At 49.4% G+C, this 21,833-nt stretch overlaps 1 protein-coding gene across 2 annotated transcripts in view; it reads left to right on the top strand.

Moving 5' to 3' along the window:
- The window catches only part of plekhh1 (pleckstrin homology domain containing, family H (with MyTH4 domain) member 1), a 142,299-nt gene that overhangs the window by 12,526 nt on the left and 107,940 nt on the right, over positions 1-21,833 (top strand). For both annotated transcript variants that reach the window (XM_078406159.1, XM_078406158.1), the window contains exon 2: positions 14,161-14,223. In XM_078406159.1, the coding sequence (XP_078262285.1) occupies positions 14,161-14,223 (63 nt within the window). The remainder of the gene's footprint in view (positions 1-14,160; positions 14,224-21,833) is intronic.

Below are 21,833 nucleotides of genomic sequence, written 5' to 3'. Positions count from 1 at the left end.
TCCTTGATCTCCATTCCCTTTGTCCAGTATTCACACCTTACAATAGACAATAGGTGCAGGAGTAGGCCATTCGGCCCTTCGAGCCAGCACCGCCATTCAATGTGATCATGGCTGATCATTCTCAATCAGTACCCCGTTCCTGCCTTCTCCCCATACCCCCTGACTCCGCTATCCTTAAGAGCTCTATCTAGTTCTCTCTTGAATGTATTCAGAGAATTGGCCTCCACTGCCCTCTGAGGCAGAGAATTCCACAGATTCATAACTCTCTGACTAAAAAAGTTTTTCCTCATCTCTGTTCTAAATGGCCTACCCCTTATTCTTAAACTGTGGCCCCTGGTTCTGGACTCCCCCAACATTGGGAACATGTTTTCTGCCTCTAACATGTCCAACCCCTTAATAATCTTATACGTTTCGATAAGATCCCCTCTCATCCTTCTAAATTCCAGTGTATACAAACCTAGTCGCTCCAGTCTTTCAACATATGACAGTCCCGCCATTCCGGGAATTAACCTAGTAAACCAACGCTGCACGGCCATTATCTATGTACCTCCCACTCCACTGACAGTCTGAAGAAGGGTCTTGACCTGAAAAGTCACCCATTCCCTCTCTCCAGTGATGCTGCCTGTCCCGCTGAGTTACTCCAGCATTTTATGACTATCTCCGTACCACAAGGAGGTCCCTTTTCTCCCTGCCTTGCTGTGATCTTGCATCTCTGCCCTGTATCTACTCATCCGTTCTGTCAGTGGACACAGTTTCTCCCCCCATCTACCCCTCCACAACATTCCCAATACTGGACACCTCGGCAGACTCCCTCTTGAGCCATCCCCGCACTGACGAGAATTTTCCCACCTTCTCCACGTCCCCGAAATCCCAATTGTCTGGTAGGAGCCTGACAGACACCTCTGCATTCCCTGCTCTCAATGTCTAGAAAGCTTTGTGAACCGCGACAAAGCCCGTTTACATGCTTTAAAATCTAGGTTAAATGCTTTACCTTTTACCGTTTAAATGCTTTAATCCCCTGTCTATATGTATTGTACTGTATTGCACTGTCTAATTGTATTGTACTGTATCGTATTGTACTGACCTGTCAATAGACAATAGACAATAGGTGTAGGAGTAGGCCATTCGGCCCTTCGAGCCAGCACCTCCATTCAATGTGATCATGGCTGATCATTCTCAATCAGTACCCCGTTCCTGCCTTCTCCCCATACCCCCTGACTCCGCTATCCTTAAGAGCTCTATCTAGCTCTCTCTTGAATGCATTCAGAGAATTGGCCTCCACTGTCTTCTGAGGCAGTGAATTCCACAGATTTACAACTCTCTGACTGAAAAGGTTTTTCCTCATCTCCGTTCTAAATGGCCTACCCCTTATTCTTAAACTGTGGCCCCTGGTTCTGGACTCCCCCAACATTGGGAACATGTTTCCTGCCTCTAACGTGTCCAACCCCTTAATAATCTTATATGTTTCGATAAGATCCCCTCTCATCCTTCTAAATTCCAGTGTATACAAGCCTAGTCGCTCCAGTCTTTCAACATACGACAGTCCCGCCATTCCGGGAATTAACCTAGTGAACCTACGCTGCACGCCCTCAATAGCAAGAATATCCTTCCTCAAATTTGGAGACCAAAACCGCACACAGTACTCCAGGTGCGGTCTCACTAGGGCCCTGTACAACTGCAGAAGGACCTCTTTGCTCCTATACTCAACTCCTCTTGTTATGGAGGCCAACATTCCATTGTCATCCCCTGTCTATATGTTTTACATTTGTATGGCACTGTAGCCCCCGAAGGCACTCTGTCGTGTCCCATTCGTTGCATGATCTACAAGGAGTGGAATGACTAATAAACTAACTAAACTGAAACTAAACTAAACTAAACTTACAAAATGAAGCATGCGGAGATAGATGTAGCTCTTGGGGCTAAAGGAATCAAGGGATACGGGGGAAAAAGCAGGGACGGGGTGCTGATTTTGGGCTGATCAGCCGTGATCACATTGAATGGCGGTGCTGGCTCGAAGGGCCGCATGGCTTAATTCTGCAGGTATTTTCTGTGTCTATATTTCTAAAAGCAGCCGATTACAATCATTGAAGTGGCGATGCTGTTTTAGAATGGTAATCACTGTGTGGGGGCCGGTGGACATCTCCAGTGTAAGCTGGGACTCTGTGATCGAGGGTACTGTGCCATTGCAGCCCTGGTATAGGCCACGTCTCTTTGCTGTCGTGCGGAAGGTCACGTTTGAATCTGTGGGGAGCCTGTGCAAGTGGTGGAGGTGAGGCAGCTCGGAGAGCAGATCACAGGCTAAACAATGCCCCCTTTGTCTCTGTGGGCACGCGGTGGTGCAGGGGTTAACCCCGTGTGGGCCGGGGAGCTGTGGAAGTGGCCTTTTGTGTCGCGGAATGAACAGTATCCATCTGGAGCTCAAATCTACTTTGACAAAGGGGGCCTTTTGCAATTAAAGAAAGCTTTGCATCGCGCATATTTTTCGAAGGCACACGTAGCCTGTGTTACAAGGCAGGGAGAGGGATTGGGCATTGGAGAGGGGTGACGGGAGCAGATTCCATGTTAAAGACACGAGAATGGGTGCACTTGTATGTTCATTGTTCTGGTTGTTTTATTTACATAAGTCATAGAAACATAGACAATAGGTGCAGGAGTAGGCCATTCGGCCCTTCGAGCCTGCACCGCCATTGAATATGATCATGGCTGATCATCCAACTCAGTATCCCGTACCTGCCTTCTCTCCATACCCCCTGATCCCTTTAGCCACAAGGGCCACATCTAACTCCCTCTTAAATATAGCCAATGAACTGGCCTTCAACTGCCTTCTGTGGCAGAGAATTCCACAGATTCACCACTCTGTGTGAAAAAAAACGTTCTCATCTCGGTCCTAAAAGACTTCCCCCTTATCCTTAAACTGTGACCCCTTGTTCTGGACTTCCCCAACATCGGGAACAATCTTCCTGCATCTAGCCTCTCCAACCCCTTAAGTCAAGAGTCAAGTCTTTAATTGTTATGTTGTGAAAATGTGTGTATTTAGCATGCTCCCCCTAAAGAGGTGACACATCAATATGAGGGCCCTGGTTCTCACGCCTCCCTAGTGGGGCCATTGCAGAGGCTGTGATTGGATGAGTAAGCAGCAGGTAGTCCTACCTTCTGACGAAGGGTCTCGCCCCGAAACGTCACCCATTCCTTCTCTCCAGAGATGCTGCCTGACCCGCTGAGTTACTCCAGCATTTTGTGCACCATCTTCGGCTCAAGCCAGCATCTGCAGTTCCTTCCTACACAGGTAGTCTTACCATCGATCTGACCCAAGAAGCAGCTGATTACAGTGGTGAATTTGTTTATTGGGCAGTTTGAAGGTGGCTTGCTGCAATTCTAGGTCTGTGGTTCCTGAGGCCAACATGGGACGTGGGCTAACCTATGATGAGCGTTTGTTGGCACTGGGCCTGTACTCACCTGCAGTACAGAAACAGGCCCTTCAGCTCACCATATCCTTACTGACCATCAAGTAGCCATACATAATATCCCATCGCCCGGTGGGGGCTTCAAGGGGTTGGGAGCCTCGACTGCCTCGTGGCGCCACGGGAGAAGAATGAGGAGGAGATAAGACTTTGCCTTCCATCACAGTGAGGGTATGCCTAGAGCAATCACTGTGATGGCTGTTTTGTGTAAAAAATTGTATCTGTGTGTCTTGTGCTTTTTGATGTCTGCTGCCGGACCCTGACGTGAGAGGACGCTGGCGTTGAGTATTCGCCGCTTTTCCGTCAGGATAGTTTGTCTGTTTGTCTCTATGTTAAATGTATTTGTAAAGCGCTTTGAGCATGTGATAAGGCGCTATATAAAATAAATATATTATTATTATTATTATTATTGAGCCAAGGTCTTCAATCCTTGTTATTTTCATGGGTGGGACAAAGGGAGCAGTCACAGGTTACAGGAGTAGAATTAGGCCATTCGGCCCATCGAGTCCACTCCGCCATTCAATCATGGCTGGTCTCTGCCTCCTAATTCCATTTTCCTGCCTTCTCCCCATAACCCTTGACACCCGTTCTAATCAAGAATTTATCTGTCTCTGCCTTAAACATATCCAGTGTCTTGGCCTCCACAGCCCTCTGTGGCAATGAGTTCCCACGGATTAACTACCCTCTGACTAAAGAAGTTCCTCCTCATCTTTCTAAAAGGGCGCCCTTTAATTCTGTAGCTATGACCTCTGGTCCTAGACTCTCCCACCAGTTGAAACATCCTCTCCACATTCACTCTATCAATGCCTTTCACTATTCGGTATGTTTCAATCCTTCTGAACTCCTCTGAACCCTCTCCAGAGCCAGCACATCCTTCCTCAGACATAGGGCCCACATTTGTTCACAGTATGGGTAATGATTCACTCAATGCCATGGAAAGGAATGGGTTTGGTTCATGTAGTATAAGAAAATAACTGCAGATGCTGGTACAAATCGAAGGTATTTATTCACAAAATGCTGGAGTAACTCAGCAGGTCAGGCAGCATCTCAGGAGAGAAGGAATGGGTGATGTTTCGGGTCGAGACCCTTCTTCAGACTGATGTCAGGGGGGCGGGACAAAGGAAGGATATGGGTGGAGTCATCGTTTTGTGACTCGGGAATATATTGGATAACATGCCATACCGTCTAGTATCGTGGATCGAAACAGTGGAATGAAAACCCGTTGATGCACTGAAAGAGATGCTGCATCTAAAAGAGCACCTCTCCCTCCCAGAAGCCATCACTCTACACACACAGTGTTTTTCAGTAGCCAATTAATCCACCAACCCTCGTTTTTGGGATGTGGAAGAAAGCCAGAGCACCTGGAGGAACCCATGCAGTCACAACTCCACACAGACAGCACCCAAGACCTTAATGGCAGACCAGGCGGATGAAGTTATCTTGAACTCAACGGCTGTGAAGGCGGATGAAGGCTGCAGCAGATCTATCAACTCCAATCGTCTTGGTTCCCTTGCCATTGGAATGAGTTGATTGATTTGTGAAGGAGCGTGTGCTTCTTGGAGTGCAACATCAAGTACACGTTAAACAAACACACGCACGCACAATTGCCCCTGGTGTGTGTAGGATAGTGTTAACATGCAGGGTTCGCTGGTCAGCGCAGACCCGAAGGGCCTGTTTCCGCGCTGTATCTCTAAACTAATTTAAACTAATATCGTCTATTTTTATTAAACACATTAAGCAAACGCACGCACAGGCGTCTTCGTTCTGTGAGCAGCACAAAACTTCACCCAAGACCTTCGGCAATGGGGGAGCAGGCCAGGTGATGGCTGGAGGCTCCTAGTCAAGAACCGGCACGGGAGCGGTGAATGCCTGATTCAATCGCTCAACTCTGGACTCGTAAGCCACCTGAGAGTTCATAAAACCAACAGAACGTAGACCATCATCCTCGACCCCGAGGGAGAGCCACGACGACCCACGGTCAAGATGGAGCCCGGCTCTCTGCAACGTCACTGGATCACTGGGCTGCCTGGCGCCAATCGTGGACACCCTTTAATGTAGATCGCCAAAGCAGATGTGCTCGCTCTTGGGAGAGTGTGACGTGTCCACATTATCTGCCCCAGTTCCTCCCTCACCTCACTAACTGGACTTCAGAAATACTTCATTGGTTGTGAATGCACTGAAGCCGAGAAATGATTCGGCCTTTCATTCATTCGTTATTTTGTTCTCCGAACCTCCCACCTCTCCTTTTAAGATGTGCTTTTGAAACCTCCTCTGCCACTCTCTCCTCTAAGATGTGCTTTGCAACCTATCTTTGGCCGAATTTTTGAAAAGCTTATCCGATGCGGACTAACGTGCCGAGATTTTCCAATATGCCGAGACACTCCAAAGACGTACAGGTATGCAAGTGAATTGGCTTAGTAAATGTAAAGATTGCCCCTGGTGTGTGTAGGATGGTGCTAACATGCAGGGATCGCTGGTCAGTACAGACCCGAAAGGCCTGTTTCCGCGCTGTATCTCTAAACTAATTGAAACTAATATCGTCTATTTTTATTATATTAATCCAAGCTGTTGTGGCTCAATAGGCTCTCAGTTCTTCTCTTTTGAGAGGCACAAACATGGGACAATGGCATTGGACTTCAATGAAAGGAACTGCTAGTAATTCTCAAAGTGCAGAGAGAAAAGAGGGATGGATATGGAACCCTGGAAAGCAACTCGGCTCTGTGGCTCCTTCAAGGAGTTCTATGATCTTGTATTGCGCAGGCAGGGACTACGATTTGTTTCAGCCCGTGAGCATTGTCCCATGTGGGGAGTCTAATTTATCTTCAGGCACGCGAGGCATTGACATGCCACAGCTGCTCATCCCAGCACCAACCCTAACCCTGATTTCCGATTTACTTTCCAGCTGTCCTCACAACACCATTCATCCCGTCAGCTCCATGCTGCTTCGCGGAGCAATCCCGTTCCCCGCCTTCAGAAGGATGAGAGGAGATCTTATCGAAACGTATAAGATTATTAAGGGGTTGGACACGTTAGAGGCAGGAAACATGTTCCCAATGTTGGGGGAGTCCAGAACCAGGGGCCACAGTTTAAGAATAAGGGGCAGGCCATTTAGAACGGAGATGAGGAAAAACTTTTTCAGTCAGAGAGTTGTGAATCTGTGGAATTCTCTGCTTCAGAAGGCAGTGGAGGCCAATTCTCTGAATGCATTCAAGAGAAAGCTAGATAGAGCTCTCAAGGATAGCGGAGTCAGGGGTATGGGGAGAAGGCAGGAATGGGGTACTGATTCAGAATGATCACATTGAATGGCGGTGCTGGCTCGAAGGGCCGAATGGCCTCCTCCTGCACCTATTGTCTATTGTCTAATTTCCCCCCCCATGCCTGATTCTCCCCACATTCGCAGCAATTCCCACTTGTGCACTTTGCAGTGGCTAATTTACCCACCAACCTGCATGTCTTTCTGGTATGGGAGGCAATCTCTTCAATTGCACTGGTGGTGTCAGCTGTGTGTGTGTTAAACTCTGCCAAAGCACCTTGAGACCTTTTATTATGCGAGAGGTGTTCTATAAATGCTAGCTGTGCTTCCTTGTTAAAGTTTTATTTAAAAGACCTTGCCTTAGGAATGAGAGGGAAAGCAGGGGTGTGCTATACAAATAAAATTGACTTGACTTGACTTGACAAGTGAGAGAGACCAAGCTCGGATCAGACTTTGATTGCTGGTTGCAGGAGTGTCTAGTGGGAGGCAGTGCTTTGTAGAGTGGAGGAAATATCTCTGCTTTGGATCCTCGGCAGCTGAAGGTACGGCCACCAGTGCCGAGAGACGGAGTGGGAAGGAGATTGGACTCGGATGAGTCGGCAGCCATCAGAGAGCTGGAGGTTGAGGGAAAGCGACCGTGAAGGGGTTTTTCGTGCTTTAAATACTTTAAAGAAATTGTTAGCTCGAAACTCGACTGCTCAACATTGTTTATTTTTCAGTATCCTGCGAGTGAAAATTGATTTATTATTCCCAGAGCAAATCGGGGCAGCAACCATTTCTGCCTCTCCACACAGGGTTAAAATTGGACTGGGCACTTCAAGAGCCACAACTGGGTTTTGACTTAAACTCCTTACCTTGCATCCTCTGAGCTCACCCGCTCTCAACATTGCCCCAAACCCACCCGAAGGCCTGGCCTTTAGATTTAGATTTAGAGATACAGCGCGGAAACAGGCCCTTCGGCCCACCGGGTCCGTGCCGCCCTAACACTATCCTACACACACTAGGGACAAATTTTTGCCCAGCCAATTAACCTACATACCTGTACATCTTTGGAGTGTGGGAGGAAACCGAAGATCTTGGAGAAAACCCACGCAGGTCACGGGGAGAACGTACAAACTCCGTACAGACGGCGCCCGTAGTCAGGATCGAACCTGAGTCTCCGGCGCTGCATTCGCTGTAAGGCAGCAACTCTACCGCTGCGCCACCGTGCCGCCTTGTCTCTCCCACCTCTCTCATAGCGTCCACAAGTCTCTCTTTACCTCCTGAGCTTCTGAACCAGGCATGTGATGAAGACCTCTATCTTCTACCCCCCCAACCCCCTCCCACTCACGCCCATCCTTAATCACTCTCCTGCACCCCTACTCCTCACATCAATTCAAATTCCTATCCCTATTAAGATCGTAAGTGAAATGAGCAGAATTAGGCCAATCGGCCCATCAAGTAAGCTCCAAAGACGTACAGGTATGTAGGTTAATTGGCTGGGTAAATGTAAAAATTGTCCCTAGTGGGTGTAGGATAGTGTTAATGTGCGGGGATCGCTGGGCGGCATGGACTTGGAGGGCCGAAAAGGCCTGTTTCCGGCTGTATGTATACGATACGATACGATATAAGTCTTCTCCGCCATTCAATCATGGCCGACCTTTCTCTCCCTCCTAACCCCATTCTCCTGCTTTCTCCACATAACCTCTGACACCCGTAATAATCAAGAATCTATATCTCTGCCTTAAAAATATCCATTGACTTGACCTCCACAGCCTTCTGTGGCAAACAAATCCACAGATTCAACACCCTCTGACTAAAGAAATTCCTTCTCATCTCCTCCTCAAAGGAACATCCTTTAATTCTGAGACTATGACCTCTAGTCCTAGACTCTCCCACTAGTGCAAACATCATCTCCACATCCAAGCCATTCACTATTTGGTAAGTTTCAATAAGATCGCCTCATATCGTTCCAAACTCCAGCGAGTACAGGCCCAGTGCCGTCAAACTAGGGTTGCCAACTGTCCCGGATTAGCCGGGACATCCCATATATTGGGCTAAATTGGTTTGTCCTATACGGGACCGCCCCTGTCCAGTATTAGGCCCGGGGGCCACTGTAGGCCCGGACAGTGTAGGCCCGGGCACCGCCTAGCCGCCATTGGTGGCGCTGGAGCATGTGGCCGCTGGCTGGGTGAGGTCACGTGGGGTGCGGGGCGGTGACATCACCTTTTGGCCCTTATTTGGGATTGAGAAAGTTGGCAACCCTACGTCAAACGCTCATCATGTGTTATGAGAATCTTGTACATTCGTATTGTATTGTAAGGCGAGCTCAAATTATCTTCAGCAACCTTCTGGTCCCAGTCGTAGACCGACACTGTGCAGAAATTAGTACCTCAGAAATTTGAGTTCACACCAAAGTTTTTAGATAGATTTTTAATTTAAAAATAATTATTTGGAGATTTTGTGTACCAGCTACAAAATGCCTGGAATTGAAGGAAAGAAAAAAATCTTCTGGAAGGTGTGGTGCGTTGAGGATTTTGGGCACAATAGACAATAGACAATAGGTGCAGGAGGAGGCCATTCGGCCCATCGAGCCAGCACCGCCATTCAATGTGATCATGGCTGATCATTCTCAATCAGTACCCCATTCCTGCCTTCTCCCCATACCCGCTGACTCCGCTATCCTTAAGAGCTCTATCTAGCTCTCTCTTGAAGGCACGCAAGAAGGGGTAGGCAGTGGATCACAATATGAAACGCCCAAGAATCACAAGGACACGTGAGAGCAGGAGTTGGCCACATGATCCCTCAATGCCACCCCACCTTCCAATGTGATTGTGACTGATCTGCCTGAGTCCTCAACTCCTTTGCCAATTCCTCAAAGCCCCACTCTTTCCCCCCAAAAAACCTACCTCTTCTTTAAATACCTCCAGTGATCCGACCTCTGGCACACAGAATTCATAAGATTCACAACACACTGCGAGAAGAAACGTCTACATACCTCGGCCTTAAAGTGACTGCCCCTAATCTTGTAGCTGAGTCCTCTCCCACCAGTGGAACCCTCAACATCTCCTCTATCATGCCCTCTCAGGATCTTGCACATCTGGTGAGACCACAGCTGGTGTACTGTGTGCAGTTTTGGTCTCCTAATTTGAGGAAGGCCATTCTTTGCTATTGAGGGAGTGCAGTGTTGGTTCACCAGGTTAATTCCCGGGTTGGCGGGGCGGCCATATGATGAAAGAATGGAGCGACTGGGCTTGCATTCAGTGGAATTTAGAAGGATGAGAGGGGATCTTATAGAAACATATAAAATTATTAAGGGATTGGACACTCTAGATGCAGGAAACGTTCCCGGTGTTGGGGGAGTCCAGAACCAGGGGCCACTGTTTAAGAATAAGGGGTAGGCCATTTGGAACTGAGGTGAGGAAAAACTTTTTCACCCAGAGAGTTGTGAATCTGTGGAATTCTCTGCCTCAGAAGACAGTGGAGGGCGATTCACTGGATGCATTCAAAAGAGAGTTAGATAGTGCTCTTGGGACTAGCGGAATCAAGGGGTATAGGGGAGAAGGCAGGAACGGGGTACTGATTGTGGATGATCAGCCATGATCACATTGAATGGCGGTGCTGGCTCGAAGGGCCAAATGGCCTCCTCCTGCACCTATTGTCTATGTATCTATGTGTTAATGTATCTATGTACTCCAATAAGATCACCCCACATTCTTCTAAGACCTCCGGGGAATATGCATCCAACTTTTCAGCCCTCCTTCACAGGCCGATCCTCTCGTCCGATGGAATTAACCTCATGAATCTTTTCCACCCTGCCTTCACTGCCATTATAGCCTTTCTTAATTAGTTTAGTTCAGAGATACAGCGCGGAAACAGGCCCTTCGGCCCACCGAGTCTGCGCCAACCAGCGAGCAATGCGCACTAGCGCTATCCTACCCACTAGGGACAATTATACAATTTTACCAAGCCAATTAGCCTGCAAACCTGTACGTCTTTGGAGTGTGGGAGGAAACCGGAGCACCCGGAGAAAACCCCACGCTGGTCACGGGGAGAACGTGCAAACTCCGTACAGGCAGCGCCCGTAATCAGGATCGAACCCGGGACCCTGGCGCAACTCTACTGCTGCGCCACCGTGCCGCCCTTCAGGAGACCAAAACTCTGCACAGTATTCTGGTGTGGCCCTTATCCAGTAACTTGCAACAATCAGCTACTCCTGTTGCAGGGAAAGATCCCAAATGGGAGGCAGGGTCTAGGAGAGACAGGCAATGGGAATGTGCAGGCAGAGTATCCAAATGCCAGACAAGGAGCGTGGAGTTGGGGAGGGTCTCGCCAGCCAATGCAGTGCCTGGTGCGGAGGTCGTGAGCAGGCAGCTGGGTTTGCAATTGAGATGGGCTTGGCTGAGCCCTGAAACAGATGGGAGGGTACGTGGGCCTCCTGAGGAAAGGGCTCATGTTGCTAAAGCCTTTTCCTTGCTCACTACATAATCCCTGTTGCAGCCACCCACACAGCCCCACAAGCATCAAGCACATAGCGCAGCGGACAAACCTGCTCTGCGCCTTTAACAACTTCCTCAGAAGCTGCCTGGCCTCAATAGGAGATGGGGGTGGAGGGGCGGGAGAGAGCCAGAGGTGGGTTCAAGCAAGCCGCGTAATTGCTGAACACACATCTAACAGGTGATTTATGAAACACGAGACTCTCCCACTTTCTCTCTGCCTAGTGTGTGTGTGTTATTTTTCTTTTAAGTGAATCCCCGTAAAACGACTTCAACCGTTTTCCTTCCACTCCGAACATGTTTTGGATCAAAGCTGAGGTTCCACTCTACAGTCACCCCACCAGCTGTACACAGGCAGCATGTTTAGTGGGGCCGGCAGCCAAGCCCTTGGGAAGGTCAGTGCCTGCCTTGGGCTGTTCACAAGTGTATCTCTGCAGCACTGTTCTCCACCCCCAGAGTGCCAAAGGCACCGACCGGGTGTCCTGCCACACAGGAAGCAGTAACACAAGAACACAAGAAAATAGGAGCAGGAGTAGGCCAACCGGCCCCTCGAGCCCACTCCGCCATTCAATACGATCATGGCTGATCTCACCCCAACCCCCTTCCCACTATCGCCCTTCTTCCCACCCAAAAGAACCGTGTGATCTCCTGGGAGAGGCGAAAAACCGGATAAAAACCCAGGCCAATTTGGGAAAAAAATCCGGGAAATTCCTCTCCGACCCCAAGCTAGGCGATCGAAACTTGTCCAGGAGATTACTCAGGTCTTACTATACTAACCATAGCTCATGTCCACTTCCCTGCCCGCTCCCCGTAACCCCTAATTCCCTTGTCTATTAAAAAACAATCTATTTCTGTTTTAAATTTATTTAACGATCCTGCTTCCACAGCTCCCTGGGGCAGCGAATTCCACAGACTAACCACCCTCTGAGTGAAGAAGTTTCTCCTCATCTCAGTTTTAAAAGAGCCCCCTCTTATTCTAAGACTATGCCCCCTAGTTCTGGTCTCCCCGATCATCGGAAACATCTTTAGCGCATCCACCCGATCAAGGCCCCTCACGATCTTATACGTTTCAATAAGATCGCCTCTCATTCTTCTGAACTCCAATGAGAAAAGTCCCAACCTACTTAACCTTTCCTCATATGTCAACCCCCTCATCCCTGGAATTAACCGTGTAAACCTTCTCTGCACTGCCTCCAGAGCAAGGACATCCTTTCTTAAATATGGACACCATTCCAAAGACGTACAGGTATGTAGGTTAATTGGCTGGGTAAATGTAAAAATTGTCCCTAGTGGGTGTAGGATAGTGTTAATGTATGGGGATCGCTGGGCGGCACGGACTTGGAGGGCCGAAAAGGCCTGTTTCCGGCTGTATATACATGATATGATATGAAAACTGCACACAGTATTCCAAATGCGGTCTTACCAATACCGTATACAGCTGCAGCAACAACAACGATGGCCTCTAGCAGCGTGGAGTTTTGAGGGTTTAAAAGAAGAGCTTCATTTTTCTTTGCGAGGACCACTTTCTTGTCCATTATTTTTTCCTCCCCTAAAAAAAAAACTGTCCAGCCCTCACTACCCTCTTGGCAAATCCCAATTCACTTTGGTGTTTAGTTTGGAGATACAGCATGGAAACAGGCCCTTCGGCCCACCAAATCCACGCTGATCATCGTTCTCACTAGTTCTACGTTGTCCCACTTTCATTGACTTGAACACACACTAGGGATAATTTACAGAGGCCAATTAACCGACGCATCTTCGGGATGTTGACGGAAACCCAAGCACCCGGAGAAAACCCGCACGGTCTCAGGGAGAACCTGCAAACTCTGCGCAGACAGCACCTGAGGTCAGGATCGAACCCGGGTCCCTGGCACTGTGAGGCAGCAGCTCTACCAGCTGCACCACTGGCAGAGGTTGCCTTGCTCAGACTTGAGCTGAAACCACGACCAAGGCTCAGGAGGTCTTCAGACAATCCCTTGCACGTGTAAAGAAGGGCCGGGCCACGCATCTCAGCTGCTCGTACAAAGCCTGGTTGTAGGTCTTGCCTGGTGGGATTTCTGCAGCTCACCAACCAAGTCTAATTTCCCACTTGCGCTCTTTCCAATGGTGTTAAAATGCACCTCTGTGTATTGTGACACATTCCTCCCGTGACCACCATTAAAAGTTTCTGTGACTTGTGCCACAGTCGACCTTCTGTCGGTTCGGACCAGACGGGACAGCCTTCGTTGCCCTCGCGCATCGATGAGCCTTGGGCGCCCAACACCCTGTCGTCGGTTTGTGGTTTGTCCCTCCTCGGACCACTGTCGGTCGGTACTCACCACTGCTGACCGGGAGCACCCCACAAGCCTTGCCGTTTCAGAGATGCTCTGACCCAGTCGTCTGGCCATAACAATTTGGCCCTTGTCAAAGTCGCTCAGGTCAATAGACAATAGACAATAGGTGCAGGAGGAGGCCATTCGGCCCTTCGAGCCAGCACTGCCATTCAATGTGATCATGGCTGATCATTCTCAATCAGTACCCCGCTCCTGCCTTCTCCCCATACCCCCTGACTCCGCTATCCTTAAGAGCTCTATCTAGCTCTCTCTTGAAAGCATTCAGAGAACTGGCCTCCACTGCCTTCTGAGGCAGAGAATTCCACAGATTCACAACTCTCTGACTGAAGAAGTTTTTCCTCATCTCAGTTCTAAATGACCTAGCCCTTATTCTTAAACTGTGGCCCCTTGTTCTGGACTCCCCCAACATTGGGAACATGTTTCCTGCCTCTAACGTGTCCAACCCCTTAATAATCTTATATGTTTCGATAAGATCTTTTCTCCTGCATCCAACACATCAACTTCAAGAACTGCCTAATATATCCCACCCCTTGACAGGTGCCATTGTAACAAGATAATCAATGTTATTCACTTCACCTGTCAGTGGTCATAATGTTTTGGCTGATCGGTGTAACTCTTGCTTTCTGTTTTCCTTGCAGATGCAGGAGTTGGAAAAGCGTGTGATTGAGGCAGACGAGCGGGCTGAGACTGCAGAGAAACAGGTACCGTCCATTGCAGGCCAGAGATTGCTTTATTATACTGTACATCACCTTAAATGTCCTGATCTTGCAGGGTTCCCAGAGGACTTGATCAGTATGTTTCCATGTCCAGCACAGCGCCGTCTGGATTTCCATTGTAAGATTTAGTGTCACAGAGTCATAGAGTGATACAGTGTGGAAACAGGCCCTTCGGCTCAACTTGCCCACACTGGCCCAAGGGCCTGTTTCCACACTGTATCACTCTATGACATCAAATCATACAATGGAAATCCAGACGGCCAACATGTCCCAGCTACACTAGTCCCACCTGCCTGCGTTAGGCCCATATCCCTCCAAACTTGTCCTATCCATGTACCTGTCTAACTGTTTCTTAAATGTTGGGATAGTCCCAGCCTCAACTATCTCCTCTGGCAGCTTGTTCCATACGCCCACCACCCTAACTATCCCCCCACACTAATGCTGTCCTGCACACTGGGGACAATTTCCAACTTTACCCAGCCAATTGTGACGCCATCAGGAACCTCTTGGCACTGTTACTTTCACTCCTCCATCTCCACGCCAACCACTGAAGTTCATAGGGTGACAGGAGTAGAATTAGGCCATCGAGTCGACTCCGCCATTCAATCATGGCTGATCCATCTCTCCCTCATAACCCCATTCTCCTGCCTTCTCCCCATGACCTCTGACACCTGTAGGTGTGGGGTGTTGGCCTGGACGTTTGGCCCTGTCCCTGGTTGCACTGCCTAAAGTAGCACCTCTTCTTTGTCCCTGAATTGACTTACAAAGCTTGGATTTGGAATCATAGAACATGGAGCACGCGCAGCACGGAAAGGCAGTCACCCCATAATGCCCATCTGTACATCGGCCTGCCTCCGATCCATGTCCCCCTATCCCTGCCTGTTCATGTCTATTGTATGTCTAAATGCCTCTTAAACCTTGCTGTTGTATCTGCTTCCACAGCCTCCCCTGGTGGCATGTTCCAAGTACCCACCACTCTGTGTAAAAAATATATATTTGCCACCTTAATTCACATAGAGGGTCGTGGGTATATGTAACCAGGTGCCAGAGGAGGAACTTGAGGCAGGCACTATAACAACATTTATAAGACATTTGGACAGGTTAATGGACAGGAAGGGTTTTTTGAGGGTTATGGCCCAAATGCGGGTAGGTGGGACAGGCGTAAATGGGGCATCTTGGGTAAACTGGGCCAAGTGGCCTGTTTCTGTGCTGTACAACACTATATTTCCTTTAGATGTTTCTCCTCACCTAATTGCAATGCCTTCTAATACTTGACAGTTCTATCCTGGGGGGAACAAAAATACTTCCAAGCTACCTTGTCTATGCCCTTCGTGACTTTATATACTTCTATCAGGTGCCCCTCAGCCTCTGTAGCTCCAGAGAAAACATTCCATTTTGTCCAAACCTTTGTAGCTAATACCCTCTGATCCAGGCAGTCCAAGGACCCAAACAGTCTTTCCAGGTGAGACAGAGGTTCACCTGCACCTCCTCCAACCTCATCTATTGCATCCGCTGCTCCAGATGTCAGCTTATTTACATCGGCGAAACCAAACGCAGGCTCGGCGATCGCTTCGCTCAACACCTGCGCTCGGTCCGCTTTAACCAATCTGATCTCCCGGTGGCTGAGCACTTCAACTCCCCCTCCCATTCCCAGTCTGACCTTTCTGTCATGGGCCTCCTCCAGTGCCATAGTGAGGCCCACCGGAAATTGGAGGAACAGCACCTCATATTTCGCCTGGGCAGCTTGCAGCCCAGCGGTATGAACATCGACTTCTCCAACTTTAGATAGTTCCTCTGTCCCTCTCTTCCCCTCCTCCTTCCCAGATCTCCCTCTATCTTCCTGTCTCCACCTATATCCTTCCTTTGTCCCGCCCCCCTGACATCAGTCTGAAGAAGGGTCTCGACCCGAAACGTCACCCATTCCTTCTCTCCCGAGATGCTGCCTGACCTGCTGAGTTACTCCAGCATTTTGTGAATAAAAACCTCTTCTACAACATCTCTGAACCTCCCACATCCTTCCTGTGAAGCGGTGACCAGCACTGCACTTAATATTCCAAATGTGGCCTAATCACTGGTTCACAAGTAATAGGATAGGCCATTCGGCCCATCGAGTCCACCGCCGTTCAATCATGGCTGATCTCTGCCTCCTAATCCCATTTTCCTGCCTTTTCCCAAAAAACCCTTGGCCCCATTCTAATCAAGAATTTGTCTATCTCTGCCTTAAAAAAATATCCACTGCCTCGGCCTCCACAGCCCTCTGTGGCAGAGTTCCACAGATTAATTACCCTCTCCCCATCAGAACTGCCCCCTCCATCGACTCCTTTAAGTCCAGGCTCAAAACCTATTTCTACTCCCTAGCGTTTGAGGCCCTCTGAGGGGGCGCTGTGAACTGTTTATGTATGTGCTGTTATGTTTGTGTGCCATTGTATGTTCGTTTCTTAGTACCTGAACTGATGTACAGCACTTTGGTCAACGTGGGTTGTTTTAAAATGTGCTATACATATAAAATTGACTTGACTCTGACTAACGAAGTTCCTCCTCACCTCCTTTCTAAAAGAGTGCCCTTTTTATTCTGAGGCTGTGACCTCTGGTCCTAGACTCTCCCACCAGTGGAAACATCCTTTCCACATCCACTCTATCTGTGCCTTTCATTATTCTGTAAGTTTCAATGAGGTCCCCCCTCAACCTTCTGAACTCCAGCGAGTACAGGCCCAGTGCTGTCAAACACTCATCATATGCTAACCCGCTCATTCATTCTTGTAAACTTCCTCTGGACCCTCTCCAGAGCCAGCACATCCTTCCTCAGATATGGAGCCCACATTTGCTCACAATACTCCAAATGCGGCCTGACCATCGCCTTATAGAGCCTCAGCATTACATCTCTGTTTTTGTATTCCAGTCCTCTTGATATAAATGCTAGCATTGAATTTGCCTTCCTTACTACTGATTCGACTTGCACCAGCACTCCCAAGTCTCTTTCCACCTCCGATTTCTGGATTCTCTCCCCATTTAGAAAATAATCTACGCCTTTATTCCTATTACCAAAATGCACGACTGCAATTTGCTATAATGAATTTCATCTGCCACTTCTCTGCCCACTCTCCTAACCTGTCCAAGTCACCCAGAGAGTTGTGAATTTGTGGAATTCTCTGCCACAGAAGGCAGTGGAGGCCAATTCACTGGATGAATTTAAAAGAGAGTTCGATAGAGCTCTCGGGGCTAGCGGAATCAAGGGATATGGGGAGAAGGCAGGCACAGGTTACTGATTGTGGAGGATCAGCTATGATCACAATGAATGGCGGTGCTGGCTCGAAGGGCCAAATGGCCTCCTCCTGCACCTATTTTCTATGTTTCTAAGTCCTTCTGCAGAGTCCCTGCTTTCTCTACACTGCCTGCCCCTCCACCTATCTTAGCATCATCTGCAAACTTGGCCACAATCCCCTTATTGACCTTTTAGACTGAATCTTTCTATTCAATCTCGCCCTGGCCTTGGTGTCAAGTAATTCCCTGGTGTTGGTCTTTGAATGCAGTCCTGTAGAGAGTGATGCTTGTTGGTGCAGCAGTTAGTGCTACTATATCATTGCTACCGTGACCCAGGTTCGATCCTGGCCTTTGTGCTGTCTGTGAGGAGTTTGTACGTTCTCCCTGTGTCACCCTGGGTGCTCTGATTTCCTCTCGTATCTCGAAGACACGCAGGTTGGTGGATAATTGGCAGCTATACACCGATCTGCCAAAACATTACGACCACTGACAGGCGAAGTGAATAACATTGATTATCTTGTTACAATGGCACCCGCCAAGGGGTGGGATATATTAGGCAGCAAGTGAACAGTCAGTTCTTGAAGTTGATGTGTTGGATGCAGGAGAAATGGGCAGGAGTAAAGACCTGAGCGACTTTGACAAGGGCCAAATTGTTATGGCCAGACGACTGGGTCAGAGCATCTCTGAAACGGCAAGGCTTGTGGGGTGCTCCCGGTCAGCAGTGGTGAGTACCTACCGACAGTGGTCCGAGGAGGGACAAACCACAAACCTGCGACGGACAGGGTGTTGGGCGCCCAAGGCTCATCGATGCGCGAGGGCAACGAAGGCTGTCCCGTCTGGTCCGAACCGACAGAAGGTCGACTGTGGCACAAGTCACAGGAAATGTTAATGGCGGTCACGGGAGGGAATGTGTCACAATACACATTGCATCGCACCCTGCTGCGTATGGGGCTGCACACGGAGGACCAACAGCATATTAGGCAGGTGCTCATAATGTTTTAGCTCATCGGGTCATAATGTTTTGGCTGATCGGTGTATATTGTTCCCTATTGTGTGGGCAAGTGTTAAAAAAAGAAACAAAGGGGTGGTGGGGAGTTAAGAAAATGGAAGGTGGGCTAAGTTGCAGGGCTATGGAGAAATAAGAGAGGGAATGGGACTGATAATATGGCCTTATTCACAAAATGCTGGAGTAACTCAGCGGCACGGTAGCGCAGCGGTAGAGTTGCTGCTTTACAGCGAATGCAGCGCCGGAGACTCGGGTTCGATCCTGAGTACGGGTGCTGCACTGTAAGGAGTTTGTACGTTCTCCCCGTGACCTGCGTGGGTTTACTCCGAGATCTTCGGTTTCCTCCCACACTCCAAAGACGTACAGGTATGTAGGTTAATTGGCTGGGTAAAATGTGAAAATTGTCCCTAGTGGGTGTAGGATAGTGTTAAATGTACGGGGATTACTGGGCGGCACGGACTTGGAGGGCCGAAAAGGCCTGTTTCCGGCTGTATGTATATGATATGATAGGTCCGGCAGCATCTCAGGAGAGAAGGAATGGGTGACGTTTCGGGTCGAGACCCTTCTTTAGACTGAAACGTCACCCATTTCGACCCGAAACGTCACCCATTCCTTCTCTCCAGAGATGCTGCCTGCCCTGCTTAGTTACTCCAGCATTTTGTGAATAAATCGATTTGTACCAGCATCTGCAGTTATTTTCTGATAATATGGCCTGTTGGTCGCCAGCATGGAGCTAGTGGGCCGAATGGCCACCTCCTCTGTTCTAATATGTAGACAACTGGGTAATATGATACAAGACATTACTGGGCCTTTGTCTGAGGTACTTGTGTTTGCGTGTTAGTGCTTCAACCTATTGATTTGTCCGGTGGTCAGTCCGTCTACAGATTCTGCAGCGCACCGACAGGTTACCTAGGTGACCGAGCCGTGCTCGGAGCAGGTTCCCACAGCTCCCCCAGCAACTGATGAATGATTAAGCTCCTGGCCCACCGAGTCCCCTGCCTCACGGTTCACTGGCTCGCTTCAAGCAGCGCGCCTGGGAAAAGTCCCGGGGTGAGGGGAGCGCTGGAGATTTCGGCCGAATGAGCCGATTTATTGGTCCTAATGAGCAGGTCCTGCCCTCCCCGGCCCCCCCTCCCCCTCCCTCCCTCCCTTCCTCCCTCCCTCCCGCCCGCCTCAAGCAGGCAGGACACTTCCTCATCTGATGGAAGCTCTCCTCTGCTTTCTCGTCTCTCCCGGCGTCCTTCCTCTCTACCCTCAGCAGGTGCAGCCCTCCGCAGCCTGAAGGCTATCACCAACCCCAACTCCCCATTGATGTTGTTCCAGATCCCCCCCACCTCCTCCCCCTCCTCCTCTGGCAGCTGCAGGACCCTCCTCCTTACTCTTTGAACCCCTCCTGGGCTTTGCCCCATCCTCGAGATGATCGCCTTTCCATCAGCCCACCCCCCTCCCTGCTCTACAATTCGGGTCTCTCAACTGCCGGGACCACCTCCTGATCCCCACCCCCCTCCTCTCTCCTATCTGCCCCCAACTTGATGTGCACCTATTTTCCCCTCCCCCCCCCCCCCCCCTCCCCTTCCACCTACATTCTTTCCTCGTTCCTTCCTCTTCAATCCATTTGTTTCCAACCTTCTGTTTTTCATCTCTGGCCTTTGTCCAACAGGATGCCTATCACCCCCCCTCCACCCTCCCCAACCCCCCCCCCTCCCCCCTGTGTTAACCTATTACCTGCCAGGCTCTGCCCTAAATTTCCTTTCTTCCAGTTTTCTGGACCCCTTCCCCCCCCCCCCCCACATTCAGTCTGAAGAAGGGACCCGACCTGAAACATTACCTATCCATGTTCTCCAGAGATGCTAGATCACCTATCTGAAGAAGGGTTTCGACCCGAAACGTCACCCATTCCTTCTCTCCCGAGATGCTGCCGCTGAGTTACTCCAACATTTTGTGTCTACCTTCGATTTATACCAGCATCTGAAGGTTTTTTTTCCTACATCACCTATCCATGTTCTCCAGAGATGCTGCATCGCCTATCCATGTTCTCCAGAGATGCTGCATCACCTATCCATGTTCTCCAGAGATGCTGCATCGCCTATCCATGTTCTCCAGAGATGCTGCCTGACCCGCCGAGTTACTTCAGCACTTTGTGTCTTTTATTGGGACCCAAACTCTCTCATTCCCTTCAGAAACCACTCCTCCCTTCTCTCTCTTCCAGTTTTAAGATGGAGGCACAGGCCTCTTGGTCATTTGTGCAATCTCCTTGTTTGTGTCAGCAAGTCTTTGGAACGGGGGGAACCTCTCAGTCCATCCCAGAGGGGTGTGGGAGGAACATCTCTAACCATTCCCAATATTCCGTGATTCCTTCAGTGCCCGAGAGAAACAATCTTATTGAATGTGATCAATGGACAGAGCACCGACAATCACCCCGTGTGAAGAAAGTGCTCCAGAGCCCAATTTTGAATGAGCCGCCTTTGTGCAGGGTCATGTCCCCTTATCGTAGACACTCCATCCAGGAGGTTAACATTTTCAAAGCATCTCCCCTGTCAAGTCCTCTGAAGATCACCTCTCGTTCTGCTGGGCGGGACAATGATACAACGAGTGGAGCTGTTTCCTCACTGGTCCAGTGACCCAGATTCATAAGATCATGAGGGATAGGAGCAGCATTAGGCCATTCGGCCCATCAAGCCGACTCCGCCACTCAATCATGGCTGATCTATCTCTCCCTCTTGACCCCATTCTCCTGCCTTCTCCCCGTAACCTCTGACACCCTGACACATTCGAACATGACCTCTGGTGCTGTCACAGGGAGAGTTGCGTGGGTTTTCCCCTGGGTGCTCCAGTTTCCTCCCACATCCCAAAGACGTGCGGGTTTGTAGGTTATAGACAATAGACAAAGTTGCAGATGACACAAAGCTGGGGGGCAGTGTGAACTGTGAGGAAGATGCTATGAGGTTGCAGGGTGACTTGGACAGGTTGTGTGAGTGGGCGGATGCATGGCAGATGCAGTTTAATGTGGATAAGTGTGAGGTTATCCACTTTGGTGGTAAGAACAGGAATGCAGATTATTATCTGAATGGTGTCAAGTTAGGAAAAGGGGACGTACAACGAGATCTGGGTGTCCTAGTGCATCAGTCACTGAAAGGAAGCATGCAGGTACAGCAGGCAGTGAAGAAAGCCAATGGAATGTTGGCCTTCATAACAAGAGGAGTTGAGTATAGGAGCAAAGAGGTCTTTCTGCAGTTGTACAGGGCCCTAGTGAGACCGCACCTGGAGTACTGTGTGCAGTTTTGGTCCAAATTTGAGGAAGGATATTCTTGCTATTGAGGACGGCTTT

The sequence above is a fragment of the Rhinoraja longicauda genome, chromosome 10 (assembly GCF_053455715.1).
Source record: "Rhinoraja longicauda isolate Sanriku21f chromosome 10, sRhiLon1.1, whole genome shotgun sequence".
NCBI classification, from domain to species: Eukaryota; Metazoa; Chordata; class Chondrichthyes; order Rajiformes; family Arhynchobatidae; genus Rhinoraja; species Rhinoraja longicauda.
Note: the sequence above shows the minus strand (reverse complement) of the source record. Positions and strands in the feature narration are given on the sequence as shown.